At 42.1% G+C, this 21,356-nt stretch overlaps 1 protein-coding gene across 8 annotated transcripts in view; it reads left to right on the top strand.

Moving 5' to 3' along the window:
* The window catches only part of OPN4 (opsin 4), a 149,074-nt gene that overhangs the window by 115,430 nt on the left and 12,288 nt on the right, over positions 1-21,356 (top strand). For 7 of the 8 annotated variants that reach the window (XM_027846375.1, XM_027846376.1, XM_027846377.1 and 4 more), the window contains 5 exons: positions 15,198-15,331; positions 16,914-17,117; positions 17,541-17,712; positions 18,509-18,670; positions 21,120-21,227. In XM_027846375.1, coding sequence (XP_027702176.1) covers positions 15,198-15,331; positions 16,914-17,117; positions 17,541-17,712; positions 18,509-18,670; positions 21,120-21,227 — 780 coding nt within the window. The remainder of the gene's footprint in view (positions 1-15,197; positions 15,332-16,913; positions 17,118-17,540; positions 17,713-18,508; positions 18,671-21,119; positions 21,228-21,356) is intronic. The other variant, XM_027846380.1, reaches the window with a different exon arrangement.

A 21,356-nucleotide genomic window follows, 5' to 3' on the forward strand; every position in this document is an offset into this window, starting at 1 on the left:
AGGGGATAAGAGAAAGGGGGTTGATAGAAGGGAGGGCAGGTTAAGGGAAGGGGTATGCAGAATGCATGTCATCTTGGGGCAGAGAGAGGGATGAGATAGGGAGAAAATTTGGAACTCAAAATCTTGTGGAAGTGAATGTTGAAAACTAAAAATAAATAAGAAAAAAAAAGAAAAATGCTACTTGGACCCAAGTCTAACAAGAATTCCTAGAAGTATTAAAGAAAGACACAAGAGTGATAGAGGAAAAATTGGGAAAAGAAATGAGAGTGATGCAAGGAAGGGAAAATTGTGGGGGAGGACAATGCTTGAATCTCAGTCTCCTTGGAATTGGTTCAAAGAGGGAAGAACACATAAACTCAGCTGGGTATAGAAATCTATCTTCCTTGCATGTCTTTGAGGTGGAAAAAAAAATGTCCCCATTCTACCTCTTCCTTCCCCCCTTTCCCAGTGCATCCCCTTCTGACCCCTTCATTTTTCTGGAGATCATTCCAACATAATTGACTCACATCCATGCCCTCTATCTACGTACACTCCTTTTAACTGCCTTAATAATGATAAAGTTTCTTAGAAGTTACATGTATCATCTTCCTATATAGGAATGTAAATAATTTAATTTTATTGAGACCCTTTTGTTTACTCTTTCATTAATACATTTTTATGCTTCTTTTGAGTCTTGTGTTTGAAGGATAATTTTCTATTCAGCTCTGGTTTTTTTCATTGGGAATGCTTGGAAGTCCTCTATTTCATTAAAAATCCATTTTTGCCCATGAAAGATTATACTCAGTTTTGCTGAGTAGGTGATTCTTGGTTGTAATCTTTGCTCCTTTGCCTTCTGGAATATCAAATTCCAAGCCCTCCAATACTTTGACATGGAAGTTGCTAAATATTGTGTAATCCTGACTGTGGTTTCATGATGTTGTTTCTTTCTGGCTGCTTGCAATATTTTCTCCTTGACCTGGGAGCTCTGGAATATGGCTATTACAATATTCCTAGGAGTTTTCATTTTGGGATCTTTTTTAGGTAGTGATCAGTGGACTCTTTCGATTTCTATTTTACCCTCTGGATCTAAGATATCAGGGCAGTTTTCCTTGACAATATTTTGAGATATGATGTCTTAGCTCTTTTTTTGATCATGGCTTTCAGGTAGTTCAATAATTCTTAAATTATCTCTCTTCAATCTATTTTCCAGGTCAGTTATTTTTCCAGTGAGATATTTCACAATTTCTTCTATTTTTTCATTCTTTTGACTTTGGTTTATTGTTTCTTGATGTCTTGTGGAGTTATTAGCTTCCACCTGTCCAATTATAATTTTTAAGGAATAATTTTCTTCAGTAATCTTTTGTACTTCCTTTTCCATTCAACCTATTCTGCTTTTTTAAAGGAGTTCTTTTCTTTAGTGAATTTTTATGCCTCTTATATTAAACTATTACCCTAAACAGTGAAGACTTCCTCCAGCAGAATAGGCAAATGAGAACAATTTGTTCCAATGAAAGTGGCTGAAGGTAGCATTGTGGAGTGCTGAGAGTTTGGTTAGACATCAAATATGCCAAGGTTACCTACTGCATCCTGAGCCATCGCCAGTCATCTTGACTTTTGTCTTGCCAATGCTTTGATGACTCTGGAAGAGAGTGTGAAGCTGACTACTTCATGCAACTCTGTCTCACTTAAATCCAGTTTGCGCATGAATCAAAATACATCATCCATAACACTTTACCATTTTTTACCTACCTCAAAGATCTGTGGTGACAGGCAAATGATGAAGCAGCAGGTGTGAATATCCTAGAATCTGTAGTCATAACCCTGCACACAGGTGGCCTAGGCCATAGGGTTGTCTTCTCACTGGACTGAAGCAGCAGTGGGATTCAGCAGCCCACAGGTGTCTGAGCAGCTTTTTTGATATTTGTAGTGACAAATGTTTATGTGGACTATTTGTGCCCAACCTATTGCAGAGCCTTCAAAGCTCGTATTGCTCTGATTAGCCACAGTAGGACACACTGTACCTTGATTCCAATGTAGCAATGTCATTTTGATTCTCTTCAAGAATGAAGGACAGCAATCAACTAACCAATTCTTTTTTCATAGTTTTCTTACATCACTCTCATTTCTTTTCTCAATTTTTCCTCTATCACTCTTGTGTCTTTCTTTAATGCTTCTAGGAATTCTTGTTAGGCTTGGGCCCAATTAGCATTTTTCTTTTTTTTTAAAAATTTTTTATTATTTATTTTTAGTTTTCAACATTCACTTCCACAAGATTTTGAGTTCCAAATTTTCTCCCCATCTCGTCCCTCCCCCTGCCCCAAGATGACATGCGTTCTGTATACCCCTTCCCCTAACCTGCCCTCCCTTCTATCTCACCCCCTCCCTTTTCTTATCCCTTTCCCCTTTTATTTTCCTGTAGGGCATGATAGATTTCTATATCCCATTTCTTGTATTTCTTATTTCCCAGTTGCATGTGAAAACAATTTTTTTTAACATGTATTTTTAAAACTTTGGGTTCCAAATTTTCTCCCTTCCTCCCTCCACACCCACCCTCATTGAAAAGGCAAGCAACTTGATACAGATTGTACATGTGTAATCATGCAAAACACTTTCATAGTAGTCATGCTGTGAAAAACTAAGTATATTTCCCTTTATCCTATCCCTCCCCCCATTTATCCTATTTTCGCTTTTGACCCTGTCCCTCCTCAGAAGTATTTGCTTCTGATTACCCCCTTTCCCAGTCTGCCCTCCTTTCTATCATCCCCCTACTCTCTTGTCCCCTTCCCCCCTCCCCGTTTTCCTGTAGGGTAAGATAGATTTCCATACCCAATTGAGTGTATATGTTATTCCCTCCTTAAGCCAAATCCTATGAGAATAAGATTTACTCATTCCCTCTCACCTCCCCCATTTCCCCTCCACTGTAAAAGCCTTTTCTTGTCTATTTTATGTAAGATAATTTACCCCATTCTATCTCTCCCTTTCTCCTCCCAGTATAATCCTCTCTCACCCCTCAATTTTATTCTCCAGATATCACCTCTTCATCTTCAACTCACCCTGTGCCTGCTATCTATGTATCTATGTATCTATGTATCTATGTATCTATGTATCTATCTATCTATCTATCTATCTATCTATCTATCTATCCACTTGTAATTTTTACCCTCCAAATACCCTAATACTGACAAAGGTCTCATGAATTGCAAATATCATCTTTCCATGCAGGAATGTAAACAGCTCAACATTAATAAGTCTCTTATGATTTCTCTTTCCTGTTTACCTCTTTATGCTTCTCTTGAGTCTTGTATCTGAAAGTCAAATTTTCTATTCAGCTCTGGTCTTTTCTTTTTATATATATATTTTTTATTAATTTTTTTTGATTTATCAATAACCACTTTCATATGCTTTTGAGTTTAAAATTTTTCTCCCCCTTCCTCCCCACCACCCTCCCCAAGACGGTGCACAATCTGATATAGGCTATACATTTACATTCATATTAAACATATTTTCACATTAGTGATGTTGTAAGTAGAAATTAAAATCAATAGGAGGAACCATCAGAAAGAGAAAACAAAACTCAACAGAAGAGAAAAAAAAAATAACAATTCAGCTTCCATAGTTCTTTGTTTGGGTGTGGATAGCATTTTCCATCACAAGGCCTCTGGAGATGTCTTAGATCCTTGTATTGCCAGGAAGGGTTAAGTTTATCAATATTAGTCATCCACAACGTGGCTGTTATTGTGTACAATGTTCTCTTGGTTCTGCTCACTTCACTCAGCATCAGACCATACAAGTCTTTCCAGGTTTTTCTGAAGTCAGCCTGTTCGTCATTTCTTACAGCACAATAGTATTCCATCACATTCATATACCACAACTTGCTCAGCCATTCCCCAATTGATGGGCATCCTCTCAATTTCCAATTCTTTGCCACCACAAAAAGAGCTGCTATGAATATTTTTGTACATGTAGGTCCTTTTCCCATTTGTGTGATCTCTTTGGGATATAGCCCTAGAAGTGCTATTGCTGGGTCAAAGGGTATGCACATTTTTATAGCCTTTTGGGCATAGTTCCAAATTGCTCTCCAAAATGGTTGAATCATTTCACAACTCCACCAACAATGCATTAGTGTTCCAATTTTCCCACATCTTCTCCAACATTTATCATTTTCCTGTTTTGTCAGGTTGGCCATTCTGATAAGTGTGATGTGGTACCTCAGAGTTGTCTTGATTTGCATTTCTCTAATCAATAGTGATTTAGATCAGCTCTGGTCTTTTCATCAAGAATGCTTGACAGTTCCCTATTTCACTGAATGACTATTTTTTTCCCCTGAAGGATTATACTCAGTTTTGCTGGGTAGGTGATTCTTGGTTGTAATCCTATTTCCTTTGCCTCCAGAATATTATATCCCATGCCCTGCAGTCCCTTAAAGTAGAAGCTGCTAAATCTTGTGTTATCCTGATTGTGTTTCCATAATACTTGAATTGTTTCTTTCTGGATCCTTGTAATATTTTCTCCTTGACCTGGGAACTCTGGAATTTGGCTACAATATTCCTAGGAGTTTTCCTTTGGGGATCTCTTTCAGGAAGAGATCGGTGGATTCTTTCAATTTCTATTTTGCCCTCTGGTTCTAAAATATCAGGGCAGTTTTCCTTGATCATTTCTTGAAAGATGATGTCTAGGCTCTTTTTTTTGATCATGGCTTTCAGATAGTCCAATAGTTTTTAAATTCTCTCTCCTGGATCTATTTTCCAGGTCAGTTGCTTTTCCAATGAGATATTTCACATTGTTTTCTAATTTTTCATTCTTTCAGTTTTGTTTTACAGTGTCTTGATTTCTTTATTTTGATTTTTTTTAATTAATAAATATATTTTTAGTTTTCAACATTTACTTCCACAAGATTTTGAGTTCCAAATTTTCACCCCATTTTGCCCCTCCTTCCCCTAGTCTGCCTTCCCTTCTATTTCTTCCCCCCTTCCCTTATCCCCTTTCCCTTCTATTTTCCTGTAGGGCAGGATAGATTTCTGTACTCCATTTCCTGTATTTCTTATTTCCCAGTTGCATGTGAAAACATTTTTTTTAAACATGTGTTTTTAAAACTTTGGGTTCCAAATTTTCTCCCTTCGTCCCTCCCCACCTACCCTCATTGAAAAGGCAAGCAACTCAACATAGGCTATACATGTGCAGTTATGCAAAACACTTCCATAGTAGACATGCTGTGAAAAACTAACTCTATTTCCTTTAATCCTATCCCACCCCCCCATTTATTCTATTCTTTCTCTTGACCCTGTCCCTCCTCAAAAGTATTTGCTTCTGATTATACCCTTTCCCAATCTGCCCTCCTCTCTATCATCCCCCTACTCTCTTGTCCCCTTCTCCCCCTATTTTCCTCTAGGGTAAGACAGATTTCCATACCCAATTGAGTGTGTATGTTATTCCCTCCTTAAGTCAAATCCTATAAGAATAAGATTCACTCATGCCCTCTCACCTTCCCCCATTTCCCCTCCACTGTAAGAACCTTTTCTTTTCTGCTTTTTTGTGAGATAATTTACCCTGTTCTACCTCTTCCTTTCTCCTTCTTCTAGTATAATCCTCTCTCACCCCTCAATTTTATTCTCCAGATATGACCCCTTCATCTTCAACTCACCCTGTGCCCTCTATCTATCTATCTATCTATCTATACATACATACATACATATAATTTTTTCCCCCTCCAACTACCCTAATACTGACAAAGATGTCATGAGTTACAAATATCATTATTCCATGCAGGAATGTACACAGTTCAACCTTAATAAGTCTCTTATGATTTCTCTTTCCTGTTTACCTCTTCATGTTCCACTTGAGTCTTGTATTGGAAAGTCAAATTTTCTATTCAGCTCTGGTCTTTTCATCAAGAATGCTTGACAGTCCTCTATTTCACTGAATGACCATTTTTTTCCCCTGAAGGATTATACTCAGTTTTGCTGGGTAGGTGATTCTTGGTTGTAATCCTATTTCCTTTGCCCTCCGGAATATTATATTCCATGCCCTGCAGTCCCTTAATGTAGAAGCTGCTAAATCTTGTGTTATCCTGATTGTGTTTCCACAATACTTGAGTTGTTTCTTTCTGGATGCTTGTAATATTTTCTCCTTGACCTGGGAACTCTGGAATTTGGCTACAATATTCCTAAGAGTTTTCCTTTGAGGATCTCTTTCAGGAAGAGATTGGTGGATTCTTTCAATTTCTATTTTGCCCTCTGGTTCTAAAATATCAGGGCAGTTTTCCTTGATCATTTCTTGAAAGATGATGTCTAGGCGCTTTTTTTTTATCATGGCTTTCAGATAGTCCAATAATTTTTAAATTCTCTCTCCTGGATCTATTTTCCAGGTCAGTTGTTTTTCCAATGAGATATTTCACATTGTTTTCTAATTTTTCATTCTTTTGGATTTGTTTAACAGTGTCTTGATTTCTCATAAAGTCACTAGCTTCCAATTGCTCCTTTCTAATTTTTAAGGAAGTATTTTCTTCAGTAATCTTTTGGACTTCCTTTTCCATTTGGCCAATTTTGCTTTTTAGGGCATTCTCCTAATTGGCTTTTTGGACCTCTTTTGCCATTTGGGTTAGGCTATTTTTTAAGGTGTTATTTTCTTCAGCATTTTTTTGGGTCTCCTTTAGCAAGCTGTTAACTTGTTTTCATGATTTTCTTGCATCACTCTCATTTCTCTTCCCAGTTTTTCCTCTACTTCTCTTACTTGCTTCTCAAAATCCCTTTTGAGCTCTTCTAAGGCCTGGGACTGATTCACATTTTTCTTGGAGGCTTTGGATGTAGGAACTTTGACTTTGTTTTCTTCTTCTGGTTGTATGTTTTGATCTTCTTTGTCACCAAAATAAGATAATATAGTCTGACTCTTTTTGTGCTGCTTACTCATGATCCCAACCAATTACTTGAGTTTTAAACTCTTTGTTAAGGTAAGAGTCTGCTTCCAGTGTGCAGAATGTACTGTCCCAAGCTTCAGGCATTTGTACAGCTGTTTTCAGAGATACTTCTAGGGACCTGAAAATTTTCAGTTCTTCCAAGGTGCTATGATAAGGGGTGTTTCCTCCACTGCCACAACAAGTTCCACCATGCCAGTGCTCCTCCTCACCCCAGGACCGTCCCTCAGAACTGTGACCCAGATCCAAGCACAGGCAAAGCAAGAGATTCCTGCCTCAGCACTGGCAAAGAGATCCTTGCAATCCCCCTCTGATCAGCCACTTGATTCCCCCTCAGTCTGTGGGCTGGAAGCTCTGGAGGCAGCTGCTGCCCTGGACCTAGCTTCTCTCTCTCATCACAGTCACAGACTTTTCCCACTGACCTTCTAAGTTGTCTTTGGCATTTCTGTGTTGAGAGTTCTGGAATCCGCCACAGCTGCCCGCAATTCAGCCCTCTGAGGCCTGCTCCAAGTTCACTGAGGCCTGTGCGCCCATGCCGAACTGTGCTCTCCTCTCCCTGCCTGGAGTGATATACCTTTCCAATCAGCCATTCAGGTTGTCTTGGGCTGGAAATTTGTTTTACTCTGTCTTTTTGTGGGTTCTGCTGCTTTAGAATTTGTTTAGAGCCATTTTTTATAGGTATTTGGAGGGGTTTGAGGGAGAGCTCAAGCAAGTCACTGCTTTCTCTCTGCCATCTTGGCTCCGCCCTCCTAGTGTCTTGATTTCTCATAAAGTCACTAGCTTCCAATTGCTCTATTCTAATTTTTAAGGAAGTATTTTCTTCAGTAATCTTTTGGACTTCCTTTTCCATTTGGCCACTTTTGCTTTTTGGGACATTCTTCTCCTCATTGGCTTTTTGGACCTCTTTTGCCATTTGGGTTAGGCTATTTTTTAAGGTGTTATTTTCTTCAGCATTTTTTTGGGTCTCCTTTAGCAAGCTGTTAACTTGTTTTTCATGATTTTCTTGCATTACTCTCAGTTTTTCCTCTACTTCTCTTACTTGCTTCTCAAAATCCTTTTGGAGCTCTTCCATGGCCTGGGACCAATTCGTATTTTTCTTGGAGGTTTTGGATGTAGGAGCTTTGACTTTGTTGTCTTCTTTTGGTTGTATGTTTTGATCTTCTTTGTTACCAAAGAAAGATTCTATGGTCTGATTGTTTTTGCACTGCTTGCTCATTATCCCAGCCAATTACTTGAGTTATAAACTCTTTGTTAAGGTAGGAGTCGGCTTCCAGTGTGGAGAATGTACCATCCCAAACTTTGGGGATTTTGTGCAACTGTTTTCAGAGATACTTCTAGGGACCTGAAAATTTTCAGTTCTTCCAAGGTGCTATGATCAAGGGCAAAGTGTTTACTCCTTTCCCGGCCTGTGCTCTGGTCTGTGAGTGACCACAAGCGCTCTTTTCTGTCTTGGAACTATGAGGAGGATTTCCTCTCCACTCCACTACAAGCTCCACCACACCAGCCCTCCTCTTCTCCCCAGGACTGCCACCCAGAACTGTGACCCAGATCCAAGCTTGGGAAAGCAAGAGAATCCTGTACCAACAGAGAGATTCCTGCAATCCCCCTCTGATCAGCCACTGGATTCCCCCTTAGTCTGTGGGCTGGAAGCTCTGGAGGCAGCCGCTGCCCCGGGACTGGGGCTGCCACGCATCTCTCTCTCACCGCAGACACAGACTTTTCCCACTGACCTTCTAAGTTGTCTTTGTCATTTCTGGGTTGAGAAGTCTGGAAACTGCCATAGCTGCCTGCAATTCAGTCCTCTGAGGCCAGCTCCAGGTTCACTGCGGCCTACGTGCCCATGCCGAACCGCACTCCTCTCTCAGCCCAGTGTGTATGCTTTTCTGATCAACCATCCAGACTGTCTTAGGCTGTAAATTTGTTTCACTCTGTCTTTTTGTGGGTTCTGCTGCTTTAGAATTTGTTTAGAGCCATTTTTTATAGGTATTTCAAGGGGTTTGGGGGAGAACTCAAGCAAGTCACTGCTCTTACTTTGCCATCTTGGCTCTGCCCCCCAATTAGCATTTTTCTTTGAGGCTTTGTTTGTAGCTGTTTTTCACGTTGCTGCCTTCTTCTGAATTTATGTCGTGTTCTTCCCTGCCACATAGTAGCTTTTTATGGTCAAGTTTTTTTTGTTGTTATTATTTGTTCATTTTCCCAGCCTATTTCTTCACTATGAACTTTATGTTCACCTGGGGCCAGGGAGGTTCTGTCCCAAGCTTCTGGCTTTTTTGTGCTGCTGTTTTCAGAGCTAGTTCTGGGGGTCTGCAAGTTGTTGGTGCTTCCAAGGTGGTGTGATCCAGAGACAAGTGTGGTTACTGCTTTCCTGGTCTGTACTCTGGTCTTTACCCAGGAAAAGCCCCTGCTCCCAGGCAGCTGCAAGCACTAGTACCTTCTTTGCCTTGGAACTGTGACCAGGGCCCCTGCGCTGACCAGCACTTTTCTCCATCCTGGAAATGTGACCCAGAACTGCGTATGGCAATAGAATTGCCCATTAACACCAGCTATACTCAGTGCCAGTAAAGAGTAAAGGTCAGACCAGTTATCTGACCCTCTTACCATCTCTGAGATGAAAGCTCCCAAAGCTGCTGCTGCAGCTAATGCTGCCACAGCTGTGTGTATGGGCTCTGGACAGGCTTCCATCCCAGTGACACAGACTTCTCCTGCTAACCTTCTAAATATCCTTGGGCTGGAAATGTCTCACCCTGACCTTTTGTTTGTCCTGCTGCTCCAAAATTTTATTTCAGGCATTATTTTAAAGTTGCTTAGAGGGGAATGTTGAGAGAGTTCTGTTGGGTTGCCTCTAATCTGCCATCTTGGCTCATACATCTGCAACCCTATGAACTCACTGCCCAGTGTTTGACCAAGAACAGGTTTCATTGAGAAATGAGTCTCACTCCCTACCCAAATAGATTAAATGTCAGAGGTAATTCTGAGTCCAGGTTGCGGTCACCACCAGCTGAGGTGACTTAGCTCTGGCGCTTGAGATGTTGCAAGGGCCAAGTGGAAGTTTGCTTTGTTGACTGTGACAAGCGGGTAAACACCTTAGCTACCCCTCCCCAAGGAGGAGACAAGGGAAGAAGACAAACTCTCAGTCAAAAAGTAAGCCATTTTTTCTTTACCTGGGGTCCATCAGTCCCTGGCCAGCCATCTACCCAAACTGGCTTCAAATATCCCCACCTTAGATAGGGTCTGTTGGACAAGACAGCCAAGATGAGGCCTTCAGGCCCCTCCCCACAGCTTTGATAGGTCATTGTCTGTTATAGGCAGACTATGAGTAAAGTGACAGAAAACTAGCCCTCTAAATTATCCTACATGGGGTGGAAAAAGTCCCTCAGATACACCTGACCCAGATCCAAGCAATCCATAGGACAAATCACCTTTGATTTCTTGGTCATTTGGACATAAGGCACAGGGAATTTATCTGTCACGGAGCAAGCCTTCAAAATCCCAAACCAGTCAAGGGTCCAACCGTGGACCAAAACTGGCTGAAGTAGAATTCAAGGTATTTGTGAGTTCTTACTAGCCTTCTCTCTGCCATTGCCAGTCAAGCACCGCCCTCCTCATTAACCAATCAACTAAGCAAAAAGTATTTACTCACTGCCTTTCATGTGTCCTTGTGTGAACACTGGCCCAGAGAGAGTCTATGAGGAGAGAAGGAGGCATTCATGCCCTGTGCTGTCCTCATTTCTCTCCTTCTTCATGTTTTCTTTGTGCCCTACTTCTGAAACCATCTCTAGAGGCAGGAATGTCTAGCATGCTCTCATCTCTTCTATCTTGACCCAGCAAAGAAACTCCCTTTAAGAAACACCATTGTATAATGAATTGAGAGCTGGACTTGAAGATGAAAAAAATTGATGAAAAAAAAGCAATAATTAAGCACTTCCTATGTGCCAGGTACAGTGCTAAATGCTGGGGTTACAAATATAAGCAAGTAAAACGGTCCCTGGCCTCAAGGAATTTACATTCTAATAGGGGAAACAAATAGAGGGGAAGGGTGACCAGGAAATGGTATCTGTTACAGAGAAGTCATGGGCGTGGAGAACGGAATCATAGGGCAATTTTTTTCTTTAAAATTTCTTTTAGAACCTCTTCTTTCCAGCTGGCAGAATTTATTTCCATGGTATTGACTTGGTTCAAATCGACCTTGACACATACTGACTGTGTGACCCTGGGCAAAGCACTCAACCTCTCTGTGCTCTAGGCAACTGTCTGATAATAAGTTGCAGAGAAAATGCTGATCTGCATTAGTAGAGGGATTTTTCTCATTCAGGAGTTCCCTACTCAATAAATTTATAGAGCCACTGCCTCTCAGCTTGGGGCCCAGTGGATGGTAGCACCAAGCCTGGAGTCAGGAAGACTCATGTTCATAAGTTAAAATCTGGCCTCAGACATTTCCTTAGCTGTGTGACCCTGGGCAAGTCACTTAACCCTGTTTACCTCAGTTTCCTCATCTGTAAAATGAGCCAGAGAAGGAAATGGCAAACCACTCCAGGATCTTTGCCAAGAAAACCCCAAATAGAGTCACTGAGTTGGACATGACTGAAAAATGACTGAACAACAACCTTTGTATTCATGTTGTCTCCTCTGATGGAATGGAAGCTCCTTGAGGGCAGGGACTGTTTTGTGTTTGTCTTTGCATCCTCAGTGCTTAGTTTAGTGCGTGGCATATGATAATCACCTAGTAAATACTTGTTGATTGATTGACGCACCTGAATAAGATACCAACGATGCCTACCATGGCCATCCGGCTCCCAGACACAGCAAGGTCTCTCTTATCTATCCATCAATACTCCTGTTGGTGCCATGCCCACCCCCTCTTTTCACGTGCCAGTGTATCAGTGAGCTTGGTGAGGATGCCCATCAGTCCTGCCAGCTTATCTGGAGTGGGACCTTGAAGTTCATTAGTCAAGCCTGGCTTAAACATTTCCATTACCACCTCTTCTTGCTAGTTGGCAGGATTCCTTTCTGTCTACCACCACTAATTTCTTAGCCTGCTCATGCCTAACACTGTAATGGCAGCGCTGGTATTATGTCCATGGCTGACTGAAGCATCATTCTCCCCTCTGAGGTCCCCCCAGGCAGCTAAGTATCAGAGTAAATAGAGGACTGGACCTCGAGTCTAGGGGACTTCAGGTTTAACTCCTCTTTCTTGATCCTTACCAGGTATGAGACCCCATGCAAGTCACTTAAACTCTATGTGCCTCAGTTTCCTCATCTGTAATAGCATTTAAATAAGACTTTAAGGTTTGCAAGGGACTTTGCATATGTTTTCTCATTTGATCCTCACAATAACCTTGGGAAGTAGGTGGTATCATATCATCACCATTTTACAGATGAGGAAATTTAGGCTGAAAAAGGTAGTGACTTGCCTAGAGTCACACAGCTAGCAAGTGTCTGAGGTAGCCTTTGAGCTTAGGTCTCCCCAAACCCAAGTCCAATACTCTATGCACTATGCCACCCAGATGCTCCCTTGCACCCTTCTTATCATCTGAAAATAGGGATCACAATAGCACCTGCTTCCCAGAATTATTGGGAGAATCAAATAAGAAAATACATAAAAGTGATCTGCAAATCTTAAAACACTAGCTATTGTCATGCTCACCATTGTTATTCCTTCCTCCATCAAAGGCACTGCCCAGTCAAGGACAGCTCCTCCCAATCTCCCCAAAGATCTGAGAAATCACTGGCTTGGTACTTCCTAAGGAAGTCTCATATCTCCTCCTGCTGTCCCTCAGAAATGGGGAGGGAAATCATTGCAAGCCCTTGCTGAGCAGCCAGGGGAGGATAGACAGTCAAGATAGTTTATAGAGGGCTAAGCCCCAACCCTGTCAATCTCCTCCTATGGCCCCTGAAACCACTCAGAAGCTTTGCTCCACTCTGGCCATGCCTTCCAGCATGAAAGAGGAGGTGCTGAGTCAATGCTCTGCCCACTAGTGCGTCTGTTGAGTTGTAAATGCTATGCGTTGATTTTACATAGACTTATATGAGTCGATGTTGTATCTGGTGTCTCTTCCTATAGAACGTAAGCTTGTTGAGGGCAGGAACTTCAATTTTTTTCTTTGAATGTCCAGTACCTAGCAGAGTGGTTGGCTCCTTAGTAGACCTGGAACATTCTGCTGGGAGAGACAACATGAACATATGTGAGTACATTAAAAATATAAACTCTCTGCCCCTAAGTCACTGGTACAATCAATAGCACCCTTTTGAACATCTGGTCCTGCCAGGTACCCTGGCAGAAAGGGCAGTGAAATGAACTGCTCCCCAAATCTGGTGACCCCATAGCAGGGAGAACAGCAGAGGGAACGTTCTCCCATATCCAGAAGCAGCACCTGCTATCCCATCTTACCAACTCAAGGTTGAAATTTTTCTTTCTTTTTTTTTTTTTGCTAGTCAATTGGGTTAAGTGACTCACCCAGGGTCACACAGCTAGTAAGTGTTATGTGTCTGAGGCCAGATTTGAACTCAGGTTCTCCTGAATCCAGGGCTAGTACTCTATCCACTGTGTCACCTTACTGCTCCCACAAAGCTGAAATTTTTCAAAAGAAATTTTTACCAAGAAACCTAAGGGAGGAAAAAAATCAAACCAGAAAACATGGAAATAGACAAGTTTACAGAACACACTTCTCTTTTTGAAAATAAGTTTTTATTGCTATCATTTGTTTTTTACTTTACCTACATTTCCCACTGTAGTCCTCCTCTGACCCCTGCCCAACCAAGCAATCAATCAATAATCATTTATTAAGCACTTACTATGTGCCAGACACTGTGCCCAGAGAGCTGTCTCTTATAATAAGGAAGAAAAATAAAGTTCACTAAGACTAACCAATATACCAAAAAAGTCTGACATGTGCAGTGTTCCACACCCATGGTCTCCCTCCTCTGTAAAGAAGTAGAGAAGGAGTTATCTCACGTCTCATTTTTGAGGCCAAGCTGGGTCATTATAATTTCACAGCATTCAGTTTTGCTGTTCTGCTGTTCTCCTACTCTCCTCTTATATTTTTGCAGTCATTGTGCATGTTATTTTCCTAGTTCTGCACGCTTCCCTTTGCATCAGTTTATATGGGTCTTCCTATGCTACTCTGTATTCAGCGCAGTCGTTGTTTCTTCCAACGCAATCAAATCCCGTTAGGTTCACATATCACAATTTGTTTAGCCATTCCCCAATTTATGGGCAGCTACTTTGTTTCCAAGAATACAGGTTTCTTATCTTAATCAATCAGCAAGCATTTACTAATCATCCATTATGGGCCAGGTGCTGGGGATACAAAGATAGGAATGAAACAGTCCCTGCCCTCAACAAGCTTATGTTCTGTTATTAATGTAAATAGAGCCTAACTCAAAGATCGGCTCAACTGGTGTTATTTAGGAAGAGCTGATCAGAAATCCCCATATTTCCATCCTAGGACATTGACTTTACTAGCTATTGTGATTCTTCCAGGGAATCTCTTTCATCTTTCCAGGAGGGTGATAGGTAGTTAGTGGGTCACTGGCTATCCTTGGGTAGAAAGGTCTCCACACTTAGTAACAATAAGAGTAACAATAATAATTAGTATTAACATAGTACTTAAAGGCTTACATATAGGATCTCATTCAATCCTCACAACAATCCTTTGAGACAGGTATTGTGTTTTTACCCCCATTTTACAGATGAGGAAACTGAGGTAGATCAAGTTTAAGTGACTTGCCTAAGGTCACACATCTAAAATATGTGTCCAGATCCAACTCTCTATCTACTTCACCAGCCAGCTGCCTCTACTTCCCTAGGTAACCTTAATAAAATGATAAATACACCTTGAATAGTGAGTTTCCTTGACTCCTTCCACTGGGGGATACATTAACCTAGGGTCCACTAACTTGGGTTTTAAAAAATATTTTTATTTAAAAAAAATTATATTCCAGTATCATCTTTTTTTTTTTTTGGGTAAATCCAGTGTGTTTTATGTTATGCATTTAAAAAATGTCATTCTGGGGGCAGCTAGGTGGTGCAGTGAGTAGAGCTCCGGCCTTGGAGTCAGCAGGAACTGAGTTCAAATCCGGCCTCAGACACTTACTAGCTGTGTGACCCTGGGCAAGTCACTTAACCCCAATTGCCTCACCAAAAAGACAAAAAAAAAATGTTACTCTGAGAAGAGGTCCACAGGCTTCACCAGACAGAGGGGTTCCTGACCCAAGAAAAGGTGAAGAATCTTTGTCTAAGGAGAGGTGAAAGGCCAGTTCTCCACAAAGGCCTCCAGTAATCTGCTTTTCAATAACCTGGCCTCTGCAGGAGTCGCAGCCTTCGCACGCCGGCTAACATGTTCATCATCAACCTTGCCATCAGCGACTTCTTCATGTCCTTCACCCAAGCCCCAGTGTTTTTCGCCAGCAGCCTACACAAACGCTGGATCTTTGGAGAGAAAGGTAAGGCGGGCTTTTCACTCTTCCTTTGCCTCACTGAGTCAAGTACAAGTGCTGATTAGCACCATTAGGCATCTGTGGAGTGGGGGGTATTGTTGTGTACACATTATGGAAGGAAAACAGAGCAACCTGAGAATCATTTGGGTCTTGTCCTCCATTCCTAGATGTACAACCCTACTGCTGATGGCATCACTTCCAGACTCCTCCAACTCATTCCCCCAGCCCTCACAGCATCGTGGGATCACAGATCTGAGACCAGAAGGGCCATCAGAAACAATCTAGTTCAACCCTCTCATTTTCCAGAGGAGGAAACTGAGTCCCAGAGAGGTCACAGGACCCTAGAATTAGAGATGGAAGGGAACACCTCTCTCATTTTATGTATCAGGAAACTGAGGCCTAGGGAGGTTAAATGGCCCAAGGTCACTTAACCTCTTATGTGAGTTGAACTCAAATTCTCTGACTCCATATAAATGCTATTTCCCCTACCCCATTCTGTCTTCTCTAGGTTCTTACCTCACTCTGCCACCTAACCAGTCCCTCCACTGTTCCACAAATACAGTATGTTCCTGGTTACTTCTGGGATCATCCCCCTCCTAGAACCCTTTCCTTCTTTTTTCCCCATCTGTTCAAATCCTACCTATCTTTCAGGGCCCAAACCAAGTACCACCTCCTTCAGGAAGCCCTTCCTGATTACCCCAGCCCATATCAATCTCTTCTTGTTCTACGTCTCTGCAGCACTTGGAACCTTTCTCACACACACACACACACACACACACACACACACACACACACACACACACACACCCCTAATTATATTGTTCACATTGCTGGCTGGTGTTTGAGGCCCTGGATCCTTCACAACATCTGATATAGGGCAGGGCCCAGGATAGGCGTTCAATAAGGAGACAGGATGGCGGAGGGGAAAGAGCACCTGCATAGGAACCAGAAGCCTAGGATCAGGCTTTTGCTCCACACCTTCCTAGCCACATGACCCTGAACAAGTGACTGAAGCTTCCCAAGCAGCCCAAGTTTCATCATCTGTAAAATGGAAATTATCCCTCCTGCTCTCACACCTCCTACCTCACAGGGTATGTGAGGCTCAAATGAGACAGTAAGTGGAAGCAAACATGAGGTATTTTTATCACTAAGAAAAGTGGCTGAGAGGGTGATGGAGGAGAAACAAGGGAGCCAGAGGGTGGTGAAAAGAGATGTTGCTATTTCACTTAAGTGTGGTTTATTTTTTAAACTAGACTGTAAGTTTCTTGCATTCAGGAGTCATGTTATTAGAGTAGTACCATGAAAAGAGTATTGGCTTTGGAGTCAAAGGGCCTGGGTTTGAATTCTTCCCCTGCCACTTGTGTGACCTTGGGCAGGTCATGAACCTCTCTGGGCCTCAGTTTCCCCATTGCTGACCTAAAGTTTGACTCAGTGGACTCCAAAGATCTCTTCCAGCTCTAAATATGTGATCCTTTGAGCTTCCCTTGTCTCCCCTACAGCCTAGCAAGGGTTGTGTAATAATAGATGCGTGATCAATGTTATTGATTAACTGATTGGGAATGGATTTTCTCTGTGCATTTACATGTAGGATGTGAATTTTATGCCTTCTGTGGGGCTCTCTTTGGCATCACCTCCATGATAACGCTGATGGCGATTGCCCTGGACCGGTACTTTGTGATCACCCGCCCTCTGGCCTCTATTGGTGTGATATCGAAAAAGAAGACTGGACTCATCCTCATTGGAGTCTGGCTGTACTCTCTGGCTTGGAGCCTTCCACCTTTCTTTGGATGGAGTTGAGTGTGTTTGCCTGACTTTTTCCTTCCTCAATGGTGTATACTTATGGGACAAGAAAGGAAGGGTTGGCAGAAGAGGAACAAGAAAAGATCAGCAGGGTAGGCCAGCTAAGCTAGATGTTGGGAAAATGTCCACATCATTGGGATTGCTTCCTATTGATGAACCTTAAAGATATGTAGCCAGTGGGTAAGATTAGTGCACTGAGCAGGCCCCTGCTAAAGAGAATGACTTCTGTGGCTTTGTTTGAAATTGGAAAGGCATTTGGAAGAGGATGAGTCAAGAAGAAGGCAGGTGAATGAAGTATAAGGATAGAAGGGCAGTCAGAGGAAGAGCTATTTGAGGAAGACTCAACTACAGGTTGTCCTGTTCTTGAGGTAGATGGAGTTTTTGAAATGATTTCTTCTTTGGTTCCCCTTCCAAGGTGCCTATGTTCCTGAAGGGCTGCTCACGTCTTGTTCCTGGGATTACACAACCTTCACCCCATCTGTCCGGGCTTACACCATGCTGCTCTTCTGTTTTGTCTTTTTCATTCCCCTGATTGTAATCATCTACTGCTACATCTTCATCTTTAGGGCCATTCGGGACACCAACAAGTGAGCTTCCTGGGGCAGCCCCTCCCTTCTACCTGCTGGGGAAAGTGGGAGGAAGGACGCATGGCAAGGGCACTGGATTGGAGTCAAAGGACATGACTTTGAAGCCCCTACCTGTTCTTTCCCACCTATGTGACTTTGAGCAAATTACATAACCTCTCTGGACCTCTGTTTCCTCTTATGTAAGATGAAAAATTATATATATATATATACATCTATCTATCTCTCTCTCTCTCTCTCTCTATATATATATATATATATAAAATCTCATCCCTGCTGACTTTATATACTATAACCTTATTAGTAATAAGTAAGAAGGCCAGAGATCTAGGCTATCATTCATTGATTCATTGATTCTTTGCTCCTTTCTGGTCCTGTTTTTCCATGTATAAAATTGACAAAGCCATCCAAGTTCTATTTATTTCATAGGGATGTTGTGAAGACAAATAAAGCTGGAGACATGGATGTGCTCCAGAAATGAAAAGCCTACCTGAGGGATGGTGTTTATGTTGAGTTTTAAGCTGCTCAGATGAAGTTGACCTTTACTGATTAAACCAGATGAGCATTAGTCCAACCATTTTGTAGCTATTGGGGATGGTTACCATCTTCCCAATGCTCAGAGCCATCTGTCTTCATTCTAATGAATATGACTTTCTTTTTCCATACAAAGAGTTGACCATTATCGTCATTACCTACCTCCCCACTCCCTACTATGCCCACCAATGGCCATTGGGCTGATGTACTAATCCCATGAACGGTTCTGAGATAAAGCACTGTGTTCCCATGCTGATATCCCTAGGACTATTCAAAACATTGGATCTAGTGAGAGCACGGCATCCCCAAGGCATTGTCAAAGGATGAAGAATGAGTGGAGGATGGCAAAGATCGCCCTGGTGGTCATCCTGCTCTTTGTGCTGTCCTGGGCCCCCTATTCAACAGTGGCCCTCGTGGCCTTTGCTGGGTAATTATCTTGCCAGAAAATTCCCCTGGAGTCAACCTTGCCACCTTTGCAGAGAGCTTAGGTTGTCTCAGCAGGAAGGGTTGGGCAATCTTCTAACTCAGTATGGGGCCCTTCCTGTCCCACTAAATGCTAGGGTATAGATCAAATAAATGATGAGAGTCTATGTTTTCTACCACTATCCTGGTACACAGTGTTATCTCCTCTAGAAAATGAATTTACTGAGCAGGGAGAGTTTGTAGTATGTTAACCTTGGTGTAATGAATAGAATGCTAGCCTTGTATTAGGAAGACTGTATTCAAAACCCTCCTTTGACACATAATAGGCCGTGTGACCTTGGGCAAGCATTAACTTCTCTGTGCTTCAATGTTTTCACCTGTAGAACGAGGGAGTTGGATGTGATGAGCTCCAAGGTCCCTTCCAGTTTTATTATATCTATGATTCTATGACATAAAAAAAGTTTTGAGGTCTATGGTTGGGATTCTGAAGCTAATGTGGGGCTGTGTCTCCTTCCCCAGGTCCTTACCTCTTTTTTTATATTAAACATTCATCAATTCATTTATTTTTAGTTTTCAACATCCACTTCCACAAGATTTTGAGTTCCAAATTTTCTCCCCATCTTGTCCCTACCCCCACCCCAAGATGGCATGTATACCCCTTCCCCTAATCTGCCCTCTCTTCTATCACACCCTCCTTCTTTTATCCCCTTCACTTTCTATTTTCCTGTAGGGCAGGATAGATTTCTATACCCCATTGTCTGTATATCCTTTACATTTTTTTTAGGCACCAGTAGGCAGCAGGGCATTTGGGCTCATTTGCAATGAGCAGAGAACTCAATGGAATGAGCACCTTTGTTGGAGGTTGGATTAGAGGCAGCTAGGTGGATAGAGCACTGGATATGGAGTTAGGAAGACCTGAATTCAAATCAAGCCTCTAATACTTACTAGCTGTATGACCCTGGGCAAGTCACTTCACCTTTGTTTGCCTCTGTTTCCTCAACTAGAAAATGGGGATAATAACAGCATCTATTTCTAGAGTTGCTGTAATGATAAAATGAGATATTTATAGAGTGCTTTGCAAACTTTAATGTACTATGTAAATATGATAATACAAAAATAAATATGTAAATATTATATAATAATGTAGCTATTAGCAATTATTAGCTCAGCTGGGAGCCAGCACATTCCCCAGGAAGACTGCTACCATCACCATTATCCTAATTATCATTATTCCTCCACAAAAGCCCTCCTCCAATGCCTTGCCTGGCATGGAGGTAGTCCTGAGTTTCCAAAGTCTACGCCAGCAGAACCCAAGTTGTTTCTGGCAGCTCCTACTAATCCAGAAAAGTTTTGCATATAGGCCTAATGACAGACCGAGTATCTTGCTGAGGACTACACTAGCTGAGTACTGAGAAACTCATTGCCACCAGGTGATGGATTTTTCTGACCACAGCAATTCATGAAGACCATGCACTTAGGTATGGAACAACTGGGCAGTGGAAGGGGTGCCTGCCCCAGTGAATTCTTGGACCTTTGCAAGTGTTGGAAAGTGTTATTGCTGTTATTCCTTAGGCCCTTGCTACTGTGAGTCTTTTCTGAGGATGGTCAGAGGAAATTAAGAACATGTAGCAAGAGGGCAATTGCACAGCATAGATACTATTCACATTTTTGTTAAGTAATTTTTTTAGTCGTGTCCAACTCTTCATGACCCCATTTGAGGTTTTCTTCACAGAGATACTAGAGTAGTTTGCCATTTCCTTCTCCAGCTCATTTTACAGATGAGGAAACTGAGGTAAACAGGGTTAAGTGACTTGCCCAAAGTTACATAGCTAGTAAGTGTCTAAGGCCAGATTTGAACTGAGGAAGATGAGTCTTCCTGATTCCAAGCTCAGAGCTCTGTTTACTGCACCACCTACCTGCCCACTAGTCATATAGTAAGGGTTATTAATCAATGAAATGGGTAACCAAAGACAGGAATGGACTTTTCTGGCCAGAATGTTTTACAAAGAGGACAGTCTCATATGCTTGGTGAAGCTAAGTATAATCCTTTCTAAATGCAGGAGTATGAACTACATGTCATTCCAAGGCCTCTAGCACAATCCTAGGTTTCAGATGAGTATGCATTAGAAACCATTAATGGTCACCAGAGGAAAGGGGCCTATTTGGTGCTGACATTCCTCCAGCCTCCCTTGCTGATGACCTCCCCTTCCACCCCCCTAACCCAGACACATTTCCACTTTCTCGGACCACCGGCTCTCCTACACTTCCAGTAAGACAAACCAGACAGATGAGTTTTGAGGGGATAAGTTGGACATGACAGATACAGCTGAATAAATGGATCTATGCAGGCAATTGATAGGCTCATAACTCAGGGAATGGGGGGGTGGGAGAGAGTTAGACAAGATATTCCTCTGCCAGCAACATCAGTCTTAGCTCTGGTTTCCCCCACCCAGGTATTCCCACCTCCTAACTCCATACATGAACTCAGTGCCAGCCATCATTGCCAAGGCCTCCGCCATCCACAATCCCATCATTTATGCCATCAGCCACCCCAAGTACAGGTAAGTCCAACAGCTCTCCACCCTCTCCTCCTTACCAGCACTCACTTATAAGTCATTCTTTGTTCTTAACACATTCTTCATGCCTTCCTTTCAGAGCCCCATAGACTCTCTGATCCAGTCCCAAACCAC

This window comes from Vombatus ursinus, unplaced genomic scaffold (assembly GCF_900497805.2).
Source record: "Vombatus ursinus unplaced genomic scaffold, bare-nosed wombat genome assembly UNPS02015129.1, whole genome shotgun sequence".
Classification (NCBI taxonomy): Eukaryota; Metazoa; Chordata; class Mammalia; order Diprotodontia; family Vombatidae; genus Vombatus; species Vombatus ursinus.